The sequence below is a fragment of the Orbicella franksi genome, chromosome 4 (genome assembly GCF_964199315.1).
Source record: "Orbicella franksi chromosome 4, jaOrbFran1.1, whole genome shotgun sequence".
NCBI lineage: Eukaryota > Metazoa > Cnidaria > Anthozoa > Scleractinia > Merulinidae > Orbicella > Orbicella franksi.
Genome location: NC_138148.1, coordinates 21,189,843 through 21,213,341, shown reverse-complemented (window position 1 = coordinate 21,213,341; position 23,499 = coordinate 21,189,843). Strand labels below are relative to the sequence as shown.

At 36.3% G+C, this 23,499-nt stretch overlaps 1 protein-coding gene across 1 annotated transcript; it reads left to right on the top strand.

The window, feature by feature from the left end:
* The first annotated feature begins 342 nt into the window (after positions 1–342).
* LOC145483711 (MAPK/MAK/MRK overlapping kinase-like) lies at positions 343–23,266 on the top strand. The gene is made up of 15 exons (XM_081462255.1): positions 343–897; positions 1,019–1,133; positions 1,319–1,408; positions 3,615–3,685; positions 3,834–3,912; positions 4,634–4,682; positions 5,024–5,109; positions 5,791–5,883; positions 8,597–8,698; positions 12,533–12,667; positions 14,332–14,379; positions 16,995–17,088; positions 17,647–17,691; positions 19,541–19,744; positions 21,029–23,266. Exons 1-15 carry the CDS (start codon positions 891–893, stop codon positions 21,107–21,109), a joined length of 1,299 nt encoding a protein of 432 aa, XP_081318381.1. The 5' UTR covers positions 343–890; the 3' UTR covers positions 21,110–23,266.
* Positions 23,267–23,499: the final 233 nt, after the last annotated feature.

Below are 23,499 nucleotides of genomic sequence, written 5' to 3'. Positions count from 1 at the left end.
AAAAACTCACGCACTTGCAGGAATTTTTTTAGCAACTGGAGCTTTCACAGGATTTTTTTCGTACTACTGAAGTCAAGTCACAACATGATATTAAGCGATTGAATTCATACCTTCTTCGACGTCAGTTGTTCAGCCTGCATGTTTTCTGCGAACATGCAACTTGAACCCAGTCTTCTAAGAGGGGTCGCGAACCATGAGTGAAATCCCCCCAAAATCCCGCATCGTATAGCGAAGCCGTGAAAAAGGTGCAGTCCCCTACTACCGGGAAACCTAAATCGAGTGAAAACCCCCGGTTTTCCCCGAGTATCCCCTAATTGGGGGAGGGGGGGGGGGGTCAAATGACTGTTTATTATTTTGTCAGGTTCGATCGCGCTGTCCTGAAAGCAGTTTGCTGGTACCCATTTTATAGGGTGCTTAAAGGTTGAGTGGAGAATATGGCATGTAGAGCGAAAACTTGGTCAAACACCATGACAAGCACCATGCAGCTGCTAGCTGAAGATCATTGCAGCTGAAAACTACTTATTTGTTGTCGGGTGTTATTTTCCCCTGATGCTGAGCTTTGAAAATAAGAATTGCAGCCAGGGAACGTTCACGCCTTATTTTCGCGAAAGTGAATAAGCTAATTTCATTTATTTATCTCTTTAAGGACCATGGCTAATGTAATGGGCTATTTCAGTGTCTCCCGTCGTTTACTTCTGTCTCTATAGCAACGACGTAATACGCAAACTCGCTGGCGTAGAACAAACAATAGCTGTTAGTTACTTGGCGTTTCCTAAATTTATGTGCTGGCTTTTATCGCGTTTTACACGCATCTTTGAAGATTTCTAGAGACGATTTTCGCATCATCTTCGTAAGCAATGACTCTTTAGGTTCACGGAAACGGGAAGGCCATGCAAAGTAAGTATTGAACTGGTTCACGTGCTTCATAGTTCCGACATGACACTCTCTCCATAGCGTTCCAAATTAGCACGCGTTGTGCAGTTCATACTTTTAATAATGTTTTGTTTTCTTTCTACAGAATACCGTATCCTCGGGAAAAAAGGAGAAGGCACCTTTTCGGAAGTCCTAAAAGTTCAGGACATTCGAGATGGGACTTATTTTGCTTGCAAGAAGATGAAACAACGCTATGAGACGTAAGAATTCCTGTCAGATATGATTTTCTGTAACCCGCACGTATTCATGCCCTAAAACATTACAGAGTTTTGTTTTATAAAGCACCTTCATAATTTATATTTATTGTTTTGTGTTTTTTAATTCTTTGTAGTAGCTGTCTTATTACATTTTGTATTAATCGTTTTATTCGTTGTTTTTTTTCCAGTATTGATCAAGTGAACAACCTGAGAGAAATCCAAGCCATGAGACGACTGAGTCCGCATGGAAATGTGGTTGAACTCAAGGAGATTATCTTGTAAGTAAACATCTGTTGCTAGATAGATATTAACGAACTCGAGCTTAGAACGGGAGAGTTCAGAGTAAGCTAAAGCTTGTGATTCGTCTTTGATCGCTTGCGGATCGAGTTTCGTAGTTCGTGATCCGAAGGTTTATAGTTACATGCAAACTGAACGCAACTCGTAAGAAATCAGCTAGCTAAACATTGCAAGCAGCAAAGTTTGTACATGTTTTTAAATACGTGCCGCTATATGTTATTTGGGATGTTTGAAAAATTTATTTCACTTATTAAAGCTTGCATGCAGAGATGGTTCACCGACCGCACAGACCGGAAAAACAAAATATCATTAGCCTATCTTGGGCTATATAAACGATTGCTCTTATCTTTTGTTTTGTGATCTGCGGCGTAATACTCTTGTTGAAAAGGTCCTAAGAATATTTCATTTACTGTCGGCCCCAAAGAAATTGGAAACATGATTGATTTGATTATTATTTTGGAATTGAGATATTCATACGATACTAGGAAACAGCCGGCTATATTGTCTTATTCATGACTGTTGTCAAATGTAATGGACACTGATGGATATTACCTTGGGACTTGTTCCTCTTTTATTGGTTGGTTAATAATCTTTTGCAAACAATAGAAAGCTCAGTAGTATCAACAGAGAATTTTATGTTCCTTCCTTGAGAATTTAGGAAGCGTGTGGTTGCGTACTGTACAATGTCCATTTAATTTTCTTTTGTCAGCTTAAATCAAACCAAATATGGTGCTAGTTTGTCAAAGTTTGAAAGCTTGACCTTAATGTACAAACAAAATTTAGTAAAAATATATTTATTCTTGCACTGACTTTATTTAAATATGCCACTCCTGATAATTGATTGCCATTCACAAATTTCATTTGAAGCCAAAGTTTCAACATGTTTAAAAGCTTTTTGTTTGAATGAACAATAAATTCTATTGCTTGCTGATTTTTATTACCTGAATTTCTGACATAGAGTTCTCTCTCTGTTCATTGTTTTTTCTTTGTTGCGTTGTTTTCTGCGAATATTTAGTCGCAAGGGTGACATTGCCATTATATCTATTTTTCAGGTTACTTGTAATTTTTATTTCATCATCTGAAAATTCGGACAGAAAACAGTACAAAGTCTACAGGCTCTGGTTTTTAAAAAAAAATGTCAAATGTGAACTGAAGTTATGGTGTATATTTAGATACAGTTGAATCCTACTCTGCCTTAGACAGCGATTCCCTTGAGTTCTCTTTCTGATAAATGAGAGACACTTGAGAGGAAACCTCTGCTCACAATCGCTCTTTTGTTTGATCCGTTACTGTCCATAAACAGTGATGAATATGTTAAGAGTACTGGTTTTTGTCAAGTTTGACAGATAGAATTAAAACTGCTGTCCATTTGTGAGACTGCCATCAATATCTGCTACCCTGTAACTGGTTAAAAATGACAACGGGCAACACTACACTGACATGGTTTTGTCGCATACTTCTCAAATTAAAAACTTGTGTCCAATGAATAATTGCCATTCTTTGATCTTTTGCTGTTCACACAGTTCCAGAATCTATTGTTGTAATATGTATTAGCTTCAACAAGCTAGTCTAGTTATTGTAAAAATGAAATAAACAGGCTAGATACCTAAACACAGTTTTGCTAGATCTGTTATACTTGAAATCAACTTCACCATGGTTATGTCTCTGTCTCTGTGTGGGAAATACAATGCTTTAATTAACACAGCTATTGATTATGTGTAACCAATTTTATTGAATTTCTATTTTTGACTAAGTGAATATTTAATGTAGATATAAACGTAAAACATACATGTATACAGGAAAAGCCAGCTAAATATATTAAAACTTTTAAATAAATAAATATCTTAATTGACTTTTTTCCTGGATGGTGCTTCTCAGGGCCAGTAAAAACAAACAATGAAACTGATACTGTTAATGAATGTAACATGGTTAAGAATCCCAGATGGCAGGAGGAAGACCAGTTGGCTATTTTTAAGCATGGCAGAGGAATTGAATTGAAGTCTGATGCCCTAACCATTTGACTATGCCACAGCCTTTTAATATTTAATATTTAAACAACTGGATGCTTAGGCTATAGGGTGAACCTTTGTAGTCAGGGGCTGCCTGTCCACATCTTATCCTATGGTAAGCGAAAAAAAAGAAAGCACTTTGAATTGCTAACTTCTCAATTGCATTTTTAATTTTAAGTGACAAGAAGAATGGAGCGTTGGCTTTGATTTGTGAGCTGATGGATATGAACTTGTATGAAATGATACGAGGTATTGAATGCTAGTAAAAATTGTTTAATAGTTGTACTGTATTTTGAAGTTGCCTATTTAACATTTTGTTTGTTCCCAGGTAACCTCTAAAAGGTGAAGTTGCAAAGTTACAACACATTAAATAGGTATGCTCTTGTCTTCCCTTTAGGACGACGACACTATTTATCTGAAGTTAAAGTCAAGAACTATATGTACCAGCTATGTAAATCTATTGACCATATGCATAGGTAAGATACTTTGTCTTTCAGGAAAGTAAGTTATACATGTGAACAGGAGATACATATTTGTGTGTGCTGTAGTACTCTACATTGACAAGAGATAAATTTTTGTATCCAGCATTTTTCTTCTTGAAAAATCATCCTTTGACTAGGCAATATTTTATGGCATGAAATGTGGCAGAATGTATATAGGAGGAGCACAAACAGTGTGTCAAAAAGTAAAACCTCTTAGGAACTGCCCAGCAGACTCATAGCTCTTAACACTAACTATGGTTTCTGTAGCATGAAGCTACTTGGAGTACAAGCATATTGCTACTCCCTATAGATGGGATGTTAGTCCCTCACAGGTTACTGCTCAGCCTTCTGTCAGGTTGCTCCAATAACTCACCAGTACCCATTTATATTCCTGGGTGATAAGTGTCACTGTGAGTGTGAAGTGCTTTTCCCAAGAACACAACACAATTGTGCTGTCAGAGCTGAAATGAAGACCACCTGATCGGGAGTCCAGCGCACTAAGCATTAGGCTATCGTGACTCTCACACAGCGATGTGTTAAACCAGTCTCAAAAAGTGCAAGTAGTAACATATTTGTTTTACCCTTTCACACAAGTTATGCTTTACTGTCTGCAGTGGGATGATAAATAACATACATGTATTACCAAAGAGGCATTGGACAAGTGTATTGCTTAACTTGTTTCATGGAATAATCTTTTTATTTTATTTTAATGTAGGAATGGAATATTTCATAGAGATGTCAAGCCAGAAAATATATTAATCAAGGTGAGTTTTTTAGTACCCAATACAATGAATCTCAATATCTCAATTGAAATAGTAAAATTAAACAAATGTGTTGATGTAACATGGCCAAGTTAGTTCACCACATAGTCAATCATTTTGATAAACAATTAACATGTGGTATATATACATTTTAGAAGTATTTTCATTTGCTCCTGAAATATGTAAGCTGCAAAGTCCCTTCACAAAGTTGTGAACCGAAACAGTTTTTGAACCCCAATTTTTTTCTGATAACATTCTATCCCCTTTCCCTTAAAGATGCTCAATTAGAAAACCAAAAAGTCCTTTGCTTAAAACTTAATATGTGTTAAATGCTTTAATTTCAGGATGATGTTGTAAAACTTGCAGACTTTGGATCATGTCGTAGTGTTTACTCAAAACAGCCTTACACAGAATACATATCAACAAGATGGTAAGGTAGTGGTACTTAACCAGTCCTTATAAGGATGGGAAACACACCCTGCTAATGTTGCATGAGAAAATGTTTTAACAATCTTCACTGGATCAACTGCAAGTTTCTGTCTAAACAAAGAATGAATCTACAGTGATAAAATGGAACAACTCATTTCCTCTGAACCACTCTAAAAAGGGGTTTGAAGGATGGTTGTTGTACATGGAAGAAAAGTCAGGGCTGTCAATAAGGGCCATAACCTATAACAGCTGCTATGACTGAGTATGTTTGATGGACCCTCGAAGTTGATACAAATCACCCAAAAAGATACAAGTTTGCTACTGGTGTGAAGATGAAGGCTACTGGTGAATCAAAACTTAATGATGGCCCTGAAAGTGACTGGCTAGTTTGAACTGTAATGAACATCCTCATTAACATGCTGAAGACCTGAACTTTATTACATACTGTCAGTAGTGCTTTCACACTATCTATGACAATTTCACAGCCCAGATATTGCAAAGCAGACATTATAAGGCATAATGCTTGTGCTGAATCAGTTTTTACCCGTGTGAGTGTTGGATGTCTCCCACATTGGTTTATTGGATTTTCTTGTACAAACAGTGTTGTAACTTAATGATAGTATAATCACCATGGGTCCAGCCACTGACCAGACCTTGTCATTGTGTTGGTGTTTGGTTTTAGGTATCGTGCTCCTGAATGTTTGTTGACTGATGGTTACTATACTCACAAGATGGATATGTGGAGTGTAGGATGTGTGTTCTTTGAAGTATTGAGGTGAATAAGTTTTTAAGGTTGAACGTAAGAAGATGTAGAAATCACTCAATACAAGGGGACAGCTGAGTTGCAGCACATGTATAGTCATGATCAAATTATCACATGTTACTGTACCTGCATGCTTCATTTCTTCATGCTCATGATTAAATTAGCTTCATTGTTATGTTTTTTAAAACTGTTTTTTTAATGTTAGGTAATTATTTGTTCAACGCAGGGACAAGTTGAACAGTATTGTTATAATACAATTTTCTTTTAGACCTAACAATGATGTGCAAAGACAATATGCATACTTAGAGATAAAATATATTGGAGACAGTAAGATATTTGTCTCAAAGGTTACAAGCTTTATGGCAGGGCTCATAAGAACTGGTCGCCAGTGGGTGACTCAACTTTTCTTTTGTTAACCTTTTAACTTCAAAAGAAAACAACCTTACTGGTGGATGAAAGATACAATTCATTCGAATAGATATAACAAAACAAACCTGCGATTCTTTGATCGCCATGTTTGATTCTAAATAGTGCATGCACAGAGTGAATCTATCCTTTTGCTTTGCTGGAAATGATTCTCTCACATCGGAAAACTTCCAAATGGCTGACCATGTTTGAAATCGCCTTATAATGCATTGCAAACCCTTGAGCACTGAGTACGTCATGTATACCTATGGTTGTATCTCTTCTATTTAACTTTACGATCTGGTGACTATAAGTTTGCATTTGGTGACTATTTTTTACCACCCAGTCACCAAATGGTGACTTGAGGATCTTTTAATTTCGAGCTCAGTATAGACATGGCATGCTTCAGCTTTGTTCTGTAATCAAGTGGATTTTCACACATATTGTTTTAATCTCATCTTCCTCTTTTACTGAATATCTAATTACAGTGTGTTTACTGAAACCGGGGCCACCCAGACAATGAAAACCAATCAGATGGCAGAACTGCAACAATAGATCCCAACATTTTCAAATCCAGCCAATCAAATGTCCGGTACAAAACAATGAAATCTCAACTAGTTTGTTGTGATGCTAAGGCGGTGTCACTTAATAAATTGTCAAGCTCAAGCCATTAGTAGTTTCGGGTGCTTGTGGCCATGCTTGTGGGTTTAAGAGAAATTATATGCTGCACTTTCTATGCAGGGGTCGTTGGTTGGTTTAGAAAATACATGAAAAGAAAAGCTGCGTAAGAGTGTGACTCGTAAATATATATTGCCAGCAGAATGAGTGGTGCAGGGTTTGAATAATCTGAATAATGTCGTGGCTGTTTAAAAGAAACCTTTCAAATGGTCTCTGAGTAGTTTTGCATGTGCACAGGTTCGAAATGTCCTAATTGGAAAGGGATTATTTTTGAAGTAACCGAAAGAAGCTGAAAGCAAACTTCAAGCAGGAGAAATGAAAAGTTAACTTGATACAAAAATGGAAGTGTAACCTGAATTCTTTGTTTGAAATTTTTTCAATTTTTCCACCCAGGGGAGGTTCCTATGCATGGCGCTATTGTTTTTTGTTTTTCAGTGAGTGATTTTACACACTGAAGCTTTGATATAGTACAATGCGGAAAAAAAATTGTTTGAATTTTCCATGAAGATGTTATTTCAATACACTGATAACCCAGAAAGGGAACTCAAACTCTGAAATGTACAGCTGCTGAGACAGTGAACACGATGGTTTTTCCGAGAACTGCATGGTGGATAACCAAAAGCCTTGTAAAAATAGAAACACACACAGACAACAGGAGGGGAATCTATTTTGTAAAAAAATTTTTAAACAACCATAAAAGTGAGGCCGTATGTTGACAATGGAAAACTGTCAATCTAATGAGTTTACTGGCACACTTGTCAATGTAAAATCTAAAGTAAAGTAACGCAATATTTTCTAATGCGAAAGTAGTAATGACTTGAGCCTGACAATTTATTAACAGACACTGTAGTTGCGTAAGCATCACAACAAACAAGTTGGGATTTCATTGTTTTGAACTGGACATTTGATTGGCTGGATTTGAAAATGTTGGAATCTATTGTTTCAGTTCTGCCATCTGATTGGTCTTCATTGTCTGGGTGGCCCTGGCTTCAGTTAACGCACTGTAAGATGATGTTACACAAGCCAATTTTTATTGCAACGTACCTTATGTTAAAAATCTATATTGTGTAATATGGCACATAGGGTGAATTTTAATGTAACATTTTGTTGCTGCAATGTGTTGCAGGTGTTTTTTGAAATTGATTGAAAACCTGTAAAATTGTTGCCCCAATTTTGGATGTTGGGTTAAAAAAAGTCTTGTGTAACATACCATGCTGACCATTGGTGCAATAAAGTTGTATTAAAAGTTGTTTTGTGTAACATGGATTACTATGATTATCAGTTGAGTAAAGATGGATGGAGATGGAAGTTTGGTGACCAGGTTTTAATGTTCAAATGGTGTTGTTGCCACAGGCAAGGACTCTGTTTCCAGTGGCTACCAGTCAGCTTTTGATGTCATTAGCAGGAAAGCATGCAAAATTGTAGACGACGGCCAAAAATTTGTCACCAAAGCTCTGTCGCATCTTACTCAACTGATGATCGTAGTAAAAATCGGCATAAAAGTTGGCAGTAAAAATTGGCTTGTATAACTTCACCTTTAAGTTTATTTTAACTCTTACCTAGAGCTGTTTTTACATCTGCATCTAATACTGTGTAGAATATTTTGTGATTGTAACTGTTGATTGTATGTTCTTTTTAACAGCTTACATCCTCTCTTTCCTGGTTCTAATGAAGTTGATCAGATTGCCAAGATTCATGATGTCCTTGGAACACCATCACCAAACATTCTTAAAAAGTTACAAAAGTGAGTTGTCCTTTGACGATGACATTAACATTTCATAATTGAAGGGGTGAGTGCAAAACCATGCTAAGTGACGATTTGGGTGAAAAAAAAATTTTCGCGGAAGGGCTTGAATTTTTGCATGTGGTTTTCAATGTAATAGAAAAACGCGGCCCTGTATTTTTGTCGCTGGTTTTTGCTTCGTTTTCGAGTTATAACGTATGCAAAAATACTTGGCTTTTCCTAGCCATGTCTTTAGGAGTTTATTTGTTGAACAGCAAACAGGCAGACTGTTTATAGTGTATGAAGTCAAAATCAAATCTCACAGCATATACAGAGCGGAAATCTGGGAACAGATTGTTTACATCGGCTATTGTGACGTGAGCACAACACGTGAATCGATCGAGCGGCAAACGAAATACCATCGAACTAAAAAGAGATGTGCCGCATTAGAGCTCTGTCAACTAATATCTTAAGCATTGTGTTAAAGTACCTTGTGTGCCTGCCTGGTGGTTGAGAGGCATCATAAAGCCTCGATAAACCCGTAAGTCATCAGCACGTTTTAAAGAATCAAAATGTGTTCTGAAACTTCGAAGGTAGCTGATATACCGTAATCGTGTTATCGGCGTTCGAAGTCAGATCGAGCCAGGCAGCAAAGTCCAAGAGCAGTTCTTGCCCAAGAAAAATACCCTCTCGTGAGTTGTGGCCCATTTGCCAAGCGTTGCTAGTGTCAAAGTTTGGAAAGCGAGAACTGGTTTTAGAGTGATAAAATTTGTCTTGTATCGACCGCTATGTTTTCCCGCGCACGAGGTGTAAAGACCCTTCCCGGCATGCATTGCGATGACGTTCTGCTCGCGTTTCTCGAACTGGTAACTAGATTGTTTCGGCTTTTTTCATTTAAAGATAATAATGGCCAACAAGTAGCGATCGATTGTAACATAGATCTGTGATCCAGGTTGCTTTGATTTTATTTCATATCGGCATGATTTGTAGTGTTTTGAACTTCTGGGATCAGCGGACATGCAGATGTATGGAGACCCGTACGTTGCGCAGAAGGGTTAATTTGTTAAACTGTTAGGCGGTGCGTGACATAAAGCTACGATCGCGTTTGTCGAAAAATATGTATTTATCTCGTGATTTTTAGCCATTTAAGACGTTGCTGTATTTGGAAAAGTGCTTATTTGATGTTTATTTGTTCAGTGCAGATAGTCATTGTCCCAGATAACCAAAGTAAGTTCCAGATGTTAACACTATTTTCCGGCCGCCATATTTTACCTATTTAAACCTGAAATCAACATTTTTGAGCTTATACGTTGCGTGAAATTAACATTTTGCTGTTTTCTAAGTGAAATCAACATCCTTGCCGTCACGCGTTAACGTGAAATCAGCATTTTGACCTATTTAGACCTGAAATCAACATTTTTGAGCTTATACGCTGCGTTAAATCAACATTTTGCTGTTTTCTAAGCGAAATCAACATCCTTGCCGTCAAGCGCTAACGTGAAATCAGCATTTTGACCTATTTAGACCTGAAATCAACATTTTTGAGCTTATACGCCGCATGAAATCAACATTTTGCTGTTTTCTAAGCGAAATCAACATCCTTGCCGTCGAGCGCTAACGTGAAATCAGCATTTTGACCTATTTAGACCTGAAATCAACATTTTTGAGCTTATACGCCGCGTGAAATCAACATTTTGCTGTTTTCTAAGCGAAATCAACATCCTTGCCGTCACGCGTTAACGTGAAATCAGCATTTTGACCTATTTAGACCTGAAATCAACATTTTTGAGCTTATACGCTGCGTGAAATCAACATTTTGCTGTTTTCTAAGTGAAATCAACAACCTTCCCGTCACGGGTTAACATGAAATCAACATTTAAACCTTTTTTGACCTGAAATCGACATTTTTGAGCTTTTACGTTGCGTGAAATTGACATTTTGCTGCTCTCTAAGAGAAATCAACATCCTTGCCGTCGCGCGTTAACATGAGTCAACGTTTTAACCACTTTTGACCTGAAATCAATAAATTTGAGCTTATATAAGTTGCGTGAAATTGACATTTTGCTGGTTTCTAAGTAAAATCAAAGTCCTTGCGGTCGCGGCGGGCCGATCCTTTGTTATAATAAACCGAGGCGAGACTTCGACTTATAACAAAGGCTTGGCTTGGCTATTATAACAAAGGGTCGGCTCTGTTTATCATAACAAAGGCCCGGCTTCGTTTATTTGAAGACCTCGGTGGGAAAAGGGCGCTAGGTATTTTAATCAAAAGTGAACTTTGTCGAAAACGCTCCAAATTTCCCATACAGTTTTGTTTAGGTATGTTTAACAATGTCCCGTAGTTTTTCCGCTAAGCTTCGCTTCGTTTTCGAGATATTGCGTATGCAGAAAAACCACTCGGTTTTCCTAGCGGCGTCTTTATAAACGAAGCAAAAACCAGCGACAAAAATACAGGACCACGTTTTTCTATTACATTGAAGACCGCATGCAAAAATTCAAGCCCTTTCGCGAAAATTTTTTTTTTCACCCAAATCGTCACTTAGCATGGTTTTGCACTCACCCCTTCAATTCTTTATTTCTTCATTGATTTTTTTCATTTTGGTGTAGCATTAAAAGGTTAGGGCTTAATTAGTCTACATTGGCAGTAGTTGTTACTGATCAGACACCACCTAATTAACAAGACCATCACCATTATGTTTGCAAGTTACAATATGATAAATACTATTGACACTTAAAGTGTTTATGACACGAAAAATATTTTTTGCTTATTTGAAAGGCCCTTCAAAATACAGAAGAATGACGTTTTTCTTTTTGAAATATCTTTTTTCGTTTTAGAAATATTGACGTTTTTCTATTATGCAAATTAGATCAGTGATGACGTCATATTGTTTGCAACTAAAAATGGTAAAATACTGAATAAACGATATCTCTAGGAATATTGAAGCAGTGTTCTTGAAACTTGGCACCCCAAATGTACATCACAAAAGAAATAAAATGATACCCTTAGTGGTGCTGCCATAGCAACTCTTTCGGCTCCAGTCTCTTTCTGTCAAAAAAACAAACATCACCATTTGCAACCTCGAAAGTGAGACAAAGGGTTCTACTTGGAACAGACATAGTTCCCATATTGTCTTAACTCCCATCATTATATTGGGTGGGGTAGATGGTTCTTGGTTTAAGTCAAAAACTGGGAATTTCAGTTTTTATTAAGACAGCTCCAGCGGCATAACTGTTGTCATAGCAACAGCATTAAGGGTGTCATTTTGTTTCTTTTGTGATGTACATTTGTGGTGCCAAGTTTCGAGAACACTACTTCAATATTTCTAGAGATATTGTTTATTCAGTATTTTACCATTTTTAGTTGCAAACAATATGATGTCATCACTGATCTAATTTGCATAATAGAAAAACGTCAATATCTCTAAAACGAAAAAAGATATTTCAAAAAGAAAAACGCCATTCGTCTGTTTTTGAAAGGCCTTTCAAATAAGCAAAAAACATTTTTCATGTCATATGCACTTTAAATTAATTAATTAATTAATTCATTCATTCATTCATTCATCCATTCATTCATTATTCATTCATTCATCATATACAAATCATTCTGTAACTTTAAATTTTTTCCATAGATGATGTTATGTGCTGTATAATTAGCATAACATATAATTCTTAAACTAATGACATCCATATGAGTATTCAAGACTTTGCACTCTTTGCAAATGGAAAAAAGAATTCCACTAGACCAAAGCTAGCCTCTAATAAATTAAAAGTAAATTACTTTAATTTGAGCTACTCAGTTTATTTTACATACCCTATTTTACTTACTTTGTGTACTCATTGTATACCTTTGTCTTGCAGTAAATCGCGTAGCATGAATTTCAACTTCCCACCAAAAACAGGGACAGGCATCAGTAAACTGCTCCCACATGATCATGTCTCTAAGGAGTGCATTGAACTTATTGAGCTCATGTGTGCTTATGATCCTGACGAAAGGTAATAAATGAAAATTAATAATTGTAATATTTTACCCTGTTTTAATCCTGAAAGTTAAACAATCTAAATGATTGTGCAGTCTGAGTACTGTAGTGAATGGTGGAACATGCACTTAATGCCAAAATATAGCATGCATGTTTTATTACTAACAATTTACGAGCAACAATTTCTGCATTCTTATTGGCCAAGACAGCATCAATTAATCCAAACCAGTACAGAAAAGTACATATTTAGTGTAGGAAAGTAAAATTCTGTGCAAAATGGTGACATGGAAAATGATTAACAGAAATGACAGCTTGATGCAGAAACAAGCTTAATAAACAAAATTGCAGACAGACACAACATTCAGACAATATAGCTACATCATAATGCAAAGACTTAGAATCAAAGCAAAGTGCAAAGCGTAATTAAAATTACTAGTTGTCATGTGATGTGGAAGATAAGAAAGACATTAAATTAAATGCCATAAGGACAAAACACAAGCAGACTTCAACATAGACTTGAAATATACAACAGGCAAAAACTGCAGCATTGTGTAAATGGAAAATCTATGGTTATATTATACTTAAATAATTAATCAATACGTTGAAGTGAAATGTGGATAATGACCTACTTAACAGCCTAAGAACCAGTAAACTCTTACTTTTGAAGGCAAAAGCTGCAAGCTGAATATACTTTTATGAAAGGAAAAAGCTTACTAGAGACTCTAAGCTTATTCAGTAACAAAATAGGCAGTGGAAATATAGCCCATGTAATGCCCTGTGAAGTCAGGTTCCAATATGGAGTTATAAATGATTGACCTGTGGTGAGAAAAACTGTTTGGGAGATTTTCCTGGGCTGTGTTTCTAGATAGCATTTGGTTTAAGCAGGACATGTTGGAATGACAGTGAAGTGTTCTCTGCTCTGAGCATTGATAAACACAGCCTTGACTTTAACAAACCCATCAAAATTAGCTAAGCTTAGAGAACTATTATGACTACATTCTGGCCATTACTCATAAACAATGTGAACTCAGTTAAATGACCTTGCTCTCCATGAGTTCTCGTAGCTCAGTGGATAGAGTGCCCGCCCAGTGTTCGGGAGGTCATGGGTTCGATTCCTGTCGGGGACTCAGAATTTTTTCTTTGTCCCACGCTCGTGTCATGTTGATTAATTCACCTTCACATTTCATTACCGAGCTTAAAATTCACCATCTTTATTAACTTATCACTCCTCACGATGAATTCGATAGCGATGATCCTAGCAGTATGCAGGACACCTATCATATATGAACTCAGTTAAATGACCTTGCTCTCCATGAGTTCTCGTAGCTCAGTGGATAGAGTGCCCGCCCGGTGTTCGGGAAGTCATGGGTTCGATTCCTGTCGGGGACTCAGAATTTTTTCTTTGTCCCACGCTCGTGTCATGTTGATTAATTCACCTTCACAATAATTTCCCTGACTAAAGACTCCTTAATAATTTTGTTAGTTTAGAAAATGTTGTGATTTCTAGTACAATTTGGACTAAATAAGGAGTCTGGTAAATGTTCCAAAGACTACATACAATTTGAAAAATGTGGTAGCAAAGCAAAGGGGAAAATCCTTATTTAGGTGCTAGAGCAGTAATGAAAGCTCTCACTAAATAAAGTACAATCTAGGTGTAATGCATTTTATGCTCTGTTGTAGAATATCAGCGAAACAGGCCTTGAGACATCCTTATTTTAGACAACTCAGGTATGTGCACTGGCTCAAAATGTTTAAGAGTGTGTCCATGAGAAAACCAGATACAACTCAAATCACTGATTTCGCTCAAACTTGGCACAAATGTTGGGTTTGGTGAGTAAATGATCACAGCAAAAACTTAGGTCAAAATATTTTTTTCCCTTCAAGTTAGGGGGACCCCCTCCAAAAATGGCTGTTTGTCACTAATTTATGCATATTTAATTAGCTGTCTTTAATTTAGTATTTCTACAACAAGAAAGGCCATGTAAAAATGAAATCCAATGGATCATGTTCTACTATCATTAATCTCTAAGCACAGATATTCATTTGAATCAGACAGTTTGATTTCTCTCCGTGGCTCCATCTTAAGTAAGGTGCATATTTTGTTGTATTGTGAATACCCTTTAATTAAAGGCAAATATCTGCCCCGGGCAACAGCAAATACGCCTTATTCTAACATGGATAGTGAGAGCAATCACTAAAGTTTTAAAAAAGCTATAAAATGTTTGGGGACTTCAATATTCTTTCTGTGCTGGCATACTGTTTACATTGGACTTAAAAATATGTAAGTGGTCGTTCATTTGTATCGTTTTTTTTTTGGAATTCAATACTTGTTCGAGTCGCAAGCTTTACATTTGTAACTTTCAGCTGTACCGAACCGACGGAAGGACGAATAGCAGAATAAACATCTTCAGTGTACAATTTGTTTGTTGATTTCTTCAACAGTCTGGTTCAAATGAATATCTGTGCTTTTCAATTAATAATAGCAGAACACGATCCAGTGGATTTCATTTTTATGTGGCCTTGTTGTAGAATTACTAAATCAAAGACAGCTAATTAAATATGCATAAATTAGTGACAAATGGCCATTTTTTAGGGGGGGTCCCCCTAACTTGAAGGGAATAAAATATTTTGCCATGATCATTTACTCACCAAACGCAACATTTGTGCCAAGTTTGAGCGAAATCGGTGACTTGAGCTGTATCACCTCCTGCCTGGTTTTCTCATGGACACACTCTTAAAAGTATATATGAGCAGTTGTTACGTTTAATTTTGAATGATTTTGACATATCTTGAGCAAGGAATTTCCTAGAAGGGTGGGGTTACCCCGCTTAGTGTACTTACTAGCGTGGGCATAACCGCTCTTGCCTATCAGCACTGCTGAAGAATGTCAGTTGGCACATAATCATGCCATTACTTGTTCAATGTTAATTTGTCCAAGTGAATTTGTGGCATCAAAATAAATTGGTTTGGAAAGATCTCCATTTTGAAATTGTTTGGTCTATTGTACCTCCCCGCTATAAGTAATATTACTGTTTCTTTACTGACCATCTGTACAAATTGCTACAACTTTTGAAACTTTTTCCTGATACATCTGCCATATTTTCTCAGTTAATGTAATTTCCCTGAAATAAAACTGCCAGTACATTTTTGTTCAAATTTTGTCCACTGAATATTTATCACATGAAAACTTTAAATAATTATAAAATAAAAAAAAGGGGGGGGTGCCCATGCTTGTTAAGGAGCAGTGAGGCATTGAAAATGTCCCATTTTGTCATTGTTTAATGCTTATTACAATAATGCATTCCAAGGTATGGTAAAATCTTTGTGAGCCCAGACTCATAAAAACACGCCTCAAACTACAGTCAATACTTGTGTTGTACACAAATAAACTTTTTAAGGTTGATTTTGACAGACAGCTGAATCCTTGTTAAAATATTGAATCAAATTGCTTGCCACGGCTATCAAACTGCAAAATAGAAAAGACCACAGTGCAGCTATTATTTTCCTAATTTCGTCAATTTTCAGCAATAGAAATCAGATCAGTCTTTTCTCACACAAAGCTAATGATTAGTTGATTAAAACGACTGGGAAAAAATTGGGGTGCCCGTGCTCGTTAGTGAGCTATAGCCATTTTTCAACTGACAGAACTCATTATCAAGGCAAATCCATGATGTTTTCAATGTGCACGTGCACGAGCGTGCGCTAGTGGCGCTATTGCGCAGTAAGGATGCGCAATGCAAATGTGAGGAATCACCTTATTGCCCTGACTGTTATTTGAAACTTGACTTCTTGGATCCTGCATTTTTTTGGCTATTGTAGTTTATTTGAGCCCATGGTTTATTAGAGTTTATTTCACCTGGAATATGAATTTGGTGAGGTCTACCTGGGAGACCCGACATTTAATCGAAAGTGGGCTTGTTATCAACAAAGATTAATACTGACAGTAGATATGCAGTCTGCTAGGCAACTGAAATTAACCACTACGCTGATAGTTGCACAACAAGGAAGACCTTCCATATACACAGACAAACACCTGTTTTGCCCTTTTTGTTTTTTGACAAAGCTATAACTTTTTTCTAATTTCTTAACATGACAGAAAGATTGGTGTACCATGCACAAACATCTAGTTTATATTTGTGAATTTAAGAAAAAAGGGCAACAGAAATGGTCACCAATGGTTATAGAACATTAGTACTATATTGTCAGTAAGATATAAATGAATATTTGTACATTGCAGGTACATGTCTATAAATGTTGTATGGTTAAATATGTTTTTGTTGTGTTTAAGTATGTTAATTGAATTTGTGCACAATATAACCACTAGTTTGCTATTTTTTCAATAGAGAGTTAGACAAGCGTCAAGCTGTCAATACACGGTTGTCGTCACCTTCTGAGGCATCAGTTATCACTAAGCCGCACCGGATGGTGAAAAAGAAGGTAACTATTCTTCCATTTCCTATTAACAGTGAACTGGGTTTGCTAGCATGCGTCCTCCATGTCGGTTTTAGTTGTGATACAAAGATAGAAGCAAAATTTATTCAATAAGGTGGACATTTTTAATTTAATTGTTAAGGATTTATAGTTAAGTGTGGAAAATAGAATGACCCATGGAAATGGGTTTGCAAATTGTTGGCTTTGTTAGACATATTTTCTATTTTTTTCTTTTACAAGACTGTTATGAAAATAATCTTAGGGTTTGATATGAGAATGTGTTGTTCCAGAAAATATCCTTGCCCCTCATACCCACCCCCCTCTCCACGGAAGGTGTTTTGGTTTGAACCCCACTATCCCTCTGCAAATTCCAGTTTAGATTCATTTGACTTTATAATTTCGGATAAAAATTTGGTGTTTGAAACCCCCCTCACCTTGGATTTTCCAATGACCTTCCTTTGGTGGTTATGGATATTTGCTGGAACTGTACAAATTATCAAGACATAAGCAGAAGTTGTAATATTGTTGTGGTTTTTAATACTTTTGTTTAACTTGTGATTTCAGAGGAAACATGTGATTGGCCGAAGTCATGCCCGCTCACCCACTGAGGTATCGTAATGGCTTTATCAGTTATCAAGCATCTAGTCTGTTACACATAGTTACAACAGCTTGCATGGGTTTAGTTTGTTTCTTTAACTATGTCCAAGAAAAGAAGCATTATTTTATCAGTTATAAATGTTAAGTTCACAGAAGAACATTGGGGTTGCAGTTTTGTGGTATTAGGCAATATTAAAATTCATGCTGTATTTTGATCATAATCTTGAATCAGGGTAATATGGTTGTTAAGAAGACAGTTCCGAGGTGGCGTGAGGTGCAAATAGCATGTGCACCAAAACAGTTACGGGCAGGTTTATTGTGTGTACGAATTTTTGCACTTACGTTTATGGGAGGGTTTTTAGACAGTTTCCAGTGAGCAGTTGTTGTGTTTCTTAAGAGAGGTTTTCTGCCATTTAGAGTTAAGTGTTTTACCAATTTGGAAGTGTTTTGGCCAATTGCCGCTTTGTTTACCACTCACAAACAACGGTATTTTCCTAACTTCTGGGATGCTTCTGAAGTATTCTGAACAACCAAAGTTGTTTTTTTAACTTGTTGTTTTTTAGGGCTAATTTTTACTGTCCTATGACTCCGGACTAATAAGAGCAATGTGACTTCATTAAGAAATAACAAGATCTGTTAGATCTTAAAACTGCACTTTTAGAGTTTAACTGTTTTCTTAGCACTACAGTCGCAACGCAGTGCACATTTGAAAGTAATCCTTGATGATTCATTGATTACTGTAGACATCACATCACTTGATCAACACAGACTGTACTATTGCACCATCAGTTGTAGCCATTGTGAAATCTCCGATGACGTAATAGTCTTAATCTGGAACTTTCTTTGGGATATGTATGGGCATGAAGATACGAACACTATTAACAACAGCTTTCTTTCTTAAAAGTCAAGATTAAATTAAATTTTTTTTCCTTGAGTAAAGGGCTAGCAAAGAAGTCACACAGGTCACATAATTCAAGAATTGCGTTATCCACGGCTATCTTTAGTACGGAGGTTATTTCCCTACCAATGACATAATCCTTGCATTTTCTGACATGTTCTTTGCTTGGCTTGCAAATATTTCTGTCATTTTCCTTCCGATCTATGAACTCGCTGCGATGAAACAGCCAAAGAATTTACTTCATTTGCCTAAAACCACAAGAAATACTCACAAACTTGCAAATAAATTAATGACCGTCGCTTCTGGCGAAATAAACTTGCAAAGTAAACACAATCTTATTAGTCATGTAGCGAAAGTGAAAGCTGCAAGGTCAACGCATTCCATGGCTGACGTAATACCTTTTTTTAGCGTATTTATCATTCCCTTTGAATCCAACGCTTCAATAAAACCAAAAGAAAATATATTTTATCCACAACAAAGGAAACAATATCCGTAAAATTATCCGTGTATTAATGTTTTAACAGCTTCTGGCAGAAAAAACATTGCATGTTGTGTGACTCGGAATTTGGCTGAGTGGAGGTCTGCGTCTGGTCACCAACAAAAAAATAAATAAATAAATAAACCACGGGTAAACCATGAACTGCGCTTGGCCCATGGCCGCGCGGTTAAAAAGAAGATTCTGTTCGTGTAACTGTATTTGCTTGATGTTTGGCGTTTTAAATGTACATTCATTTACTTGAACTAAATTCCAAAACCATGTGGTAACTTAGGGATGGGATGATTCTGATATTTATAGGATATGGTGAATAACCAGGGCCTTTAGTTTGTGGTTGTGGTATTGTGTCTCCTTCATGGCATTACCATGTTCAGTTTAAAACCATTAATATAATGTGTTAACATTAAGTCAAGGATGCACAGCTCATTTTAGTTTCTTTATTGATTTGATACTTTTTTTTCTTGTAGTCTTTTCTTCCAAAAGAAGAAGGAATTGGCTTAACTGGTGAAGTGGCACATCAACAGCCATCACTACCATCTCTAGGTGTTGGATACAAGCACACAACTTTTGGCACAAGTCTACCGAAGATACCAGTTGCAACTACAATACAAACAACAACCTTTCCCACATCGTTTCCTTCCATCATTCACCAGGAAAAAAATAAAGTCAAGGTACATGGAATTTATTGTACTGCTTGCCATTTTAACGTCACTCAAGTTATAATAATTACAGTGCTGTCTTGAAATTATATTTACATGTAAAAATGTAGTTGGACCTCTCAGGAAACAGAAGTTTACTTCAACGGGTTCAAAAAGTTATGTCTGTGGGTTGGGTTTGATAGAATTTGATCCATTTTAAGTGTTTCTTTTTTCCAAGGTTTGTTTGCTGTCATCATAATAAATATTTATTAGTGCCACTGAGAGCAAACGAAAATGCAGCTATTAGTCTGGCCCGGTTTAAACGTCGCATTTTACATGCTCCAAATTAAATACTAATTTTAGTCAACTCGAATGAATAAGTTCGGCTGATTTGATTTAAATGTCGCATTTTTTGGTCCAATAAAATTGCTGAGCGCGAGCGACGTGTTCATTCCCAGCTGACTCCACTCTAAGTTTCTCACCAATGCGGCTGACAATGATAAGGAGCACATTTTGTGTTAAGATCATTCATACCTTTCATACACCATTTGAGCAAACAGAATGGGGTGATTTATAATGCAGATGGCAGTTCATTACCTTTTAAACTCTGATTTCCTTTCACTCTGCTGGTCAAATTCAAGTTTGTAGACTTTGTTCTCCATCTTCTACATAACTTTGCTGAAGAGAACTAAGAACCACCGCACACACCATTATACTTACAGTGGCCATATTGCTTTCCTACTCCGCATGTCATGTACCACAGAGCGGTTTTTGCTTGAAGGATGAAACTTAAGCTTAATTGGTTTTGCATAACTGCATTACACGATCGGAGCGAAGCAATAACCACATATACTGGCATCTTCAACAGCCTTCCTTCTACATGATACATCTTCTGCTGCAACTGCTGCCAAAAATTCCCTTCAGCTTGTTGTGCGCATGTCATGCAGCACAAAACTGTGGAGTTATGGGTAAAATATAATTTAACATGATTTATGAATTAGATTCGGCCCATGTAAAATGCGGTGTTTAAATCAACTGTCGAACTTCAGTCGTGTATTCGACTGAACTCACATTTAATTGAAATATGTCGCATTAATTGATTTAAATGTCACATTTTACATGCACTTAATTCAGCAATTAGATTCAGTGCATGTGAAATGTGACGTTTAATCCGGGCCTTAGGTCGCAAACTCTAGATGTTATTGAAAGGGGCATGAATATTTAAATAGATTTTTATTTGAAAAGAAATTGAAATCAAAGTTCAGTTTTAATTAATAAATTCCCTCTAGTGTTAAACAGTTTTCATCTGTCCTGCAGAACCAAACAAGCCAGAAGTTTGCACATTACAAATTACCAGCCATTGATAACTCAAAACGAGGAGGTACTCATGGTTTTTAACATTGCATTCAGTTGTGTTGTGGAAGCCCTCTCTGTGGTTCATGGTATTGACAAGTGTGATTGAACATAGGACAACAGGACTGCAGGCTAGCTGTCGTCAATTTTGAAAGATGGGCACCTTAGACAATCAAGGAACACTCAACACACTAATCTAAATGGTCACTATTCCTCCATTAGACCTTATAGCTCCTCAAAGAGACAGGCAATCAGCATTGCACTTTGTCTTTAAAGGGAATCTTGGCTTAAAGGCAGTTTAGGTTCCAGTGTATACACCAAATGGTTATCTTTAACTGATCCAGGGGTTTTAGGTTGACATCTTTGCAAGCGTTTTGAGTAAGAAGTGTTTGGCTTTCAGTTTAAATCACCTGGGTGGCAACATGTTTAGTTTATGGTAATTTATGACATCATTGCACTGTTAGACTTCTCAATATGGAGTCTACAGAAGATTTTTCATTGGAACCGAACATATTCATCAGGAATATGAAATTCATTTAATGATTTAGGGACACTTTTATTTCTGTAGAATCACACAATGCTGCATTTTAATCTTGCACACAATGATGTGATAATTTCCTATCAAGCTTTGCAAAAATAAATGTCAGGCGCACAGAAAATTTGAAATCCTTAAATAGCAGAAACTATATGTCCAGCATTCAAAACCGGCAAAAGACTTTTCAACTTCAAATCGTTGAAACACTTTAAACATGAAGACCAACTTGTGATTTGGAACAAAACTGCTTTTTAGCTAAGATTCCCTGTAAGAGTTAAGATTCTTGAAAAAGAGAATTTCTGTTCAAAGCATATTGCATGGTCTAGTTGCACAAATTATGCAACAACATAAACTTAAACCAAGATACATGTAAGTCTTATTTTAGAAGACTAAATGACTTATCAACAAACTGTCAGTGTATCTGGTGTACACTGGAGATGTCAGTAATTTAGGGATTTTCAGTGTTTTCTGTTAACAGTGTACCATAAAATGTTTTGGCTGTTCCTCTGTTGTCTCTGTGAGAATGATCTCAAGTTACAACAAATTTGTTCTTCCTGAGGTGTATTATTTTAATATTGGTGTCTGACTGATGTAAATTAGTTTGGTTTCCTGTTTTGTTTTAAGAGGTGCATGTTCTTACAACAACTCACTATTTATTTTAATTACACAAAGAAAAACAAGCTAGGAATCTTTGTAAATGAATATTGTACATATTAAGATATTTTTATAAAGGAGGAAATATTTTTTTTCTAAATACAAATGTAGTTGAGTCATAACTGTGATAAGGAATGAGTTTTAAATAATTAGAAAAATACAGCTGTCAGCTCTTACTTGAAATTTGTCATAGACAGGTTGTTAAAATTAAAATTACTGGTATATAATTTTATTTTTACAACTCAAATACTTGTTGCAATAACAGTCATGTTGAATGTTTGATTTATAACTCTTAACCAGAAACAATTATGACTGAGGCTGTGTCCATGAAAACATTATGACTGAGGCAATGTCCATGAAAAAATTATGATTGATGCAATGTCCATGATTGAATTCTCCTCCTAGGTATTTAGGGTGTTTATGATGACTATAAACAACAACAACAAAAAAAAGATGACGGAGGCAAGTGGCTTGGTTTGCCTGTTACTAGCAATGGCCCTGCATTTTTCTCTTGCAATCTTGGCAGATGAGATGTGATGTTTTATTCGCAGTATGACAGTTCTACCTAGCTCTTACCACTAGTAATGAAAAAGACTTGGATCCAATCAAATCGCTGTACATGAATCACTCACATTGTGGCTCTAACAACTTCAAAGAATAATTTTCATTGTACAAGCCACATGTCCTTGACTGCTTTTATATTCGTAGAAGTATATTTTTTTAGATAGTTTTTTTGTTTGTTTCGTTTTACACTCAGTGGTCACAGGCTTTTACATCACAGTGATAAAAAACTTTTATTAAATAATTTAAAAATTACCAGAGATTTGTTATAGGATAATATCAGTTTATATTCAGGTAGTAGTAGTATTGAATTTAAGGATCACAGATGATCCTTAATGTAGAGCTGTAGCAATAGTGTGATTATGGATGAAGAAATAAATGTGTGAATCATAATGCTTACCTTTACTCGTGCATAATCCTTGAATCTCCCAAATATGGATCATAACCCTCCCCCCCCCCCCCTTGATAACCAAGTCTACTACATGGAGTGATTGGATGTCCCTGGTCTTATTTTCTGCTTTTAAAATTTCCTTGATATCTTTCTCTCCTTTGCATCATGCATCTTTTGTTGTAAATTTGCATTTAAAACAAAACGTTTGAGAAGGTTCCTTTTTTTGTTTTTAAAACATTTGTCTTGAAGTTAAGACTGAAGACTGATAATGTAAAACAAACATTTTGCAGCATG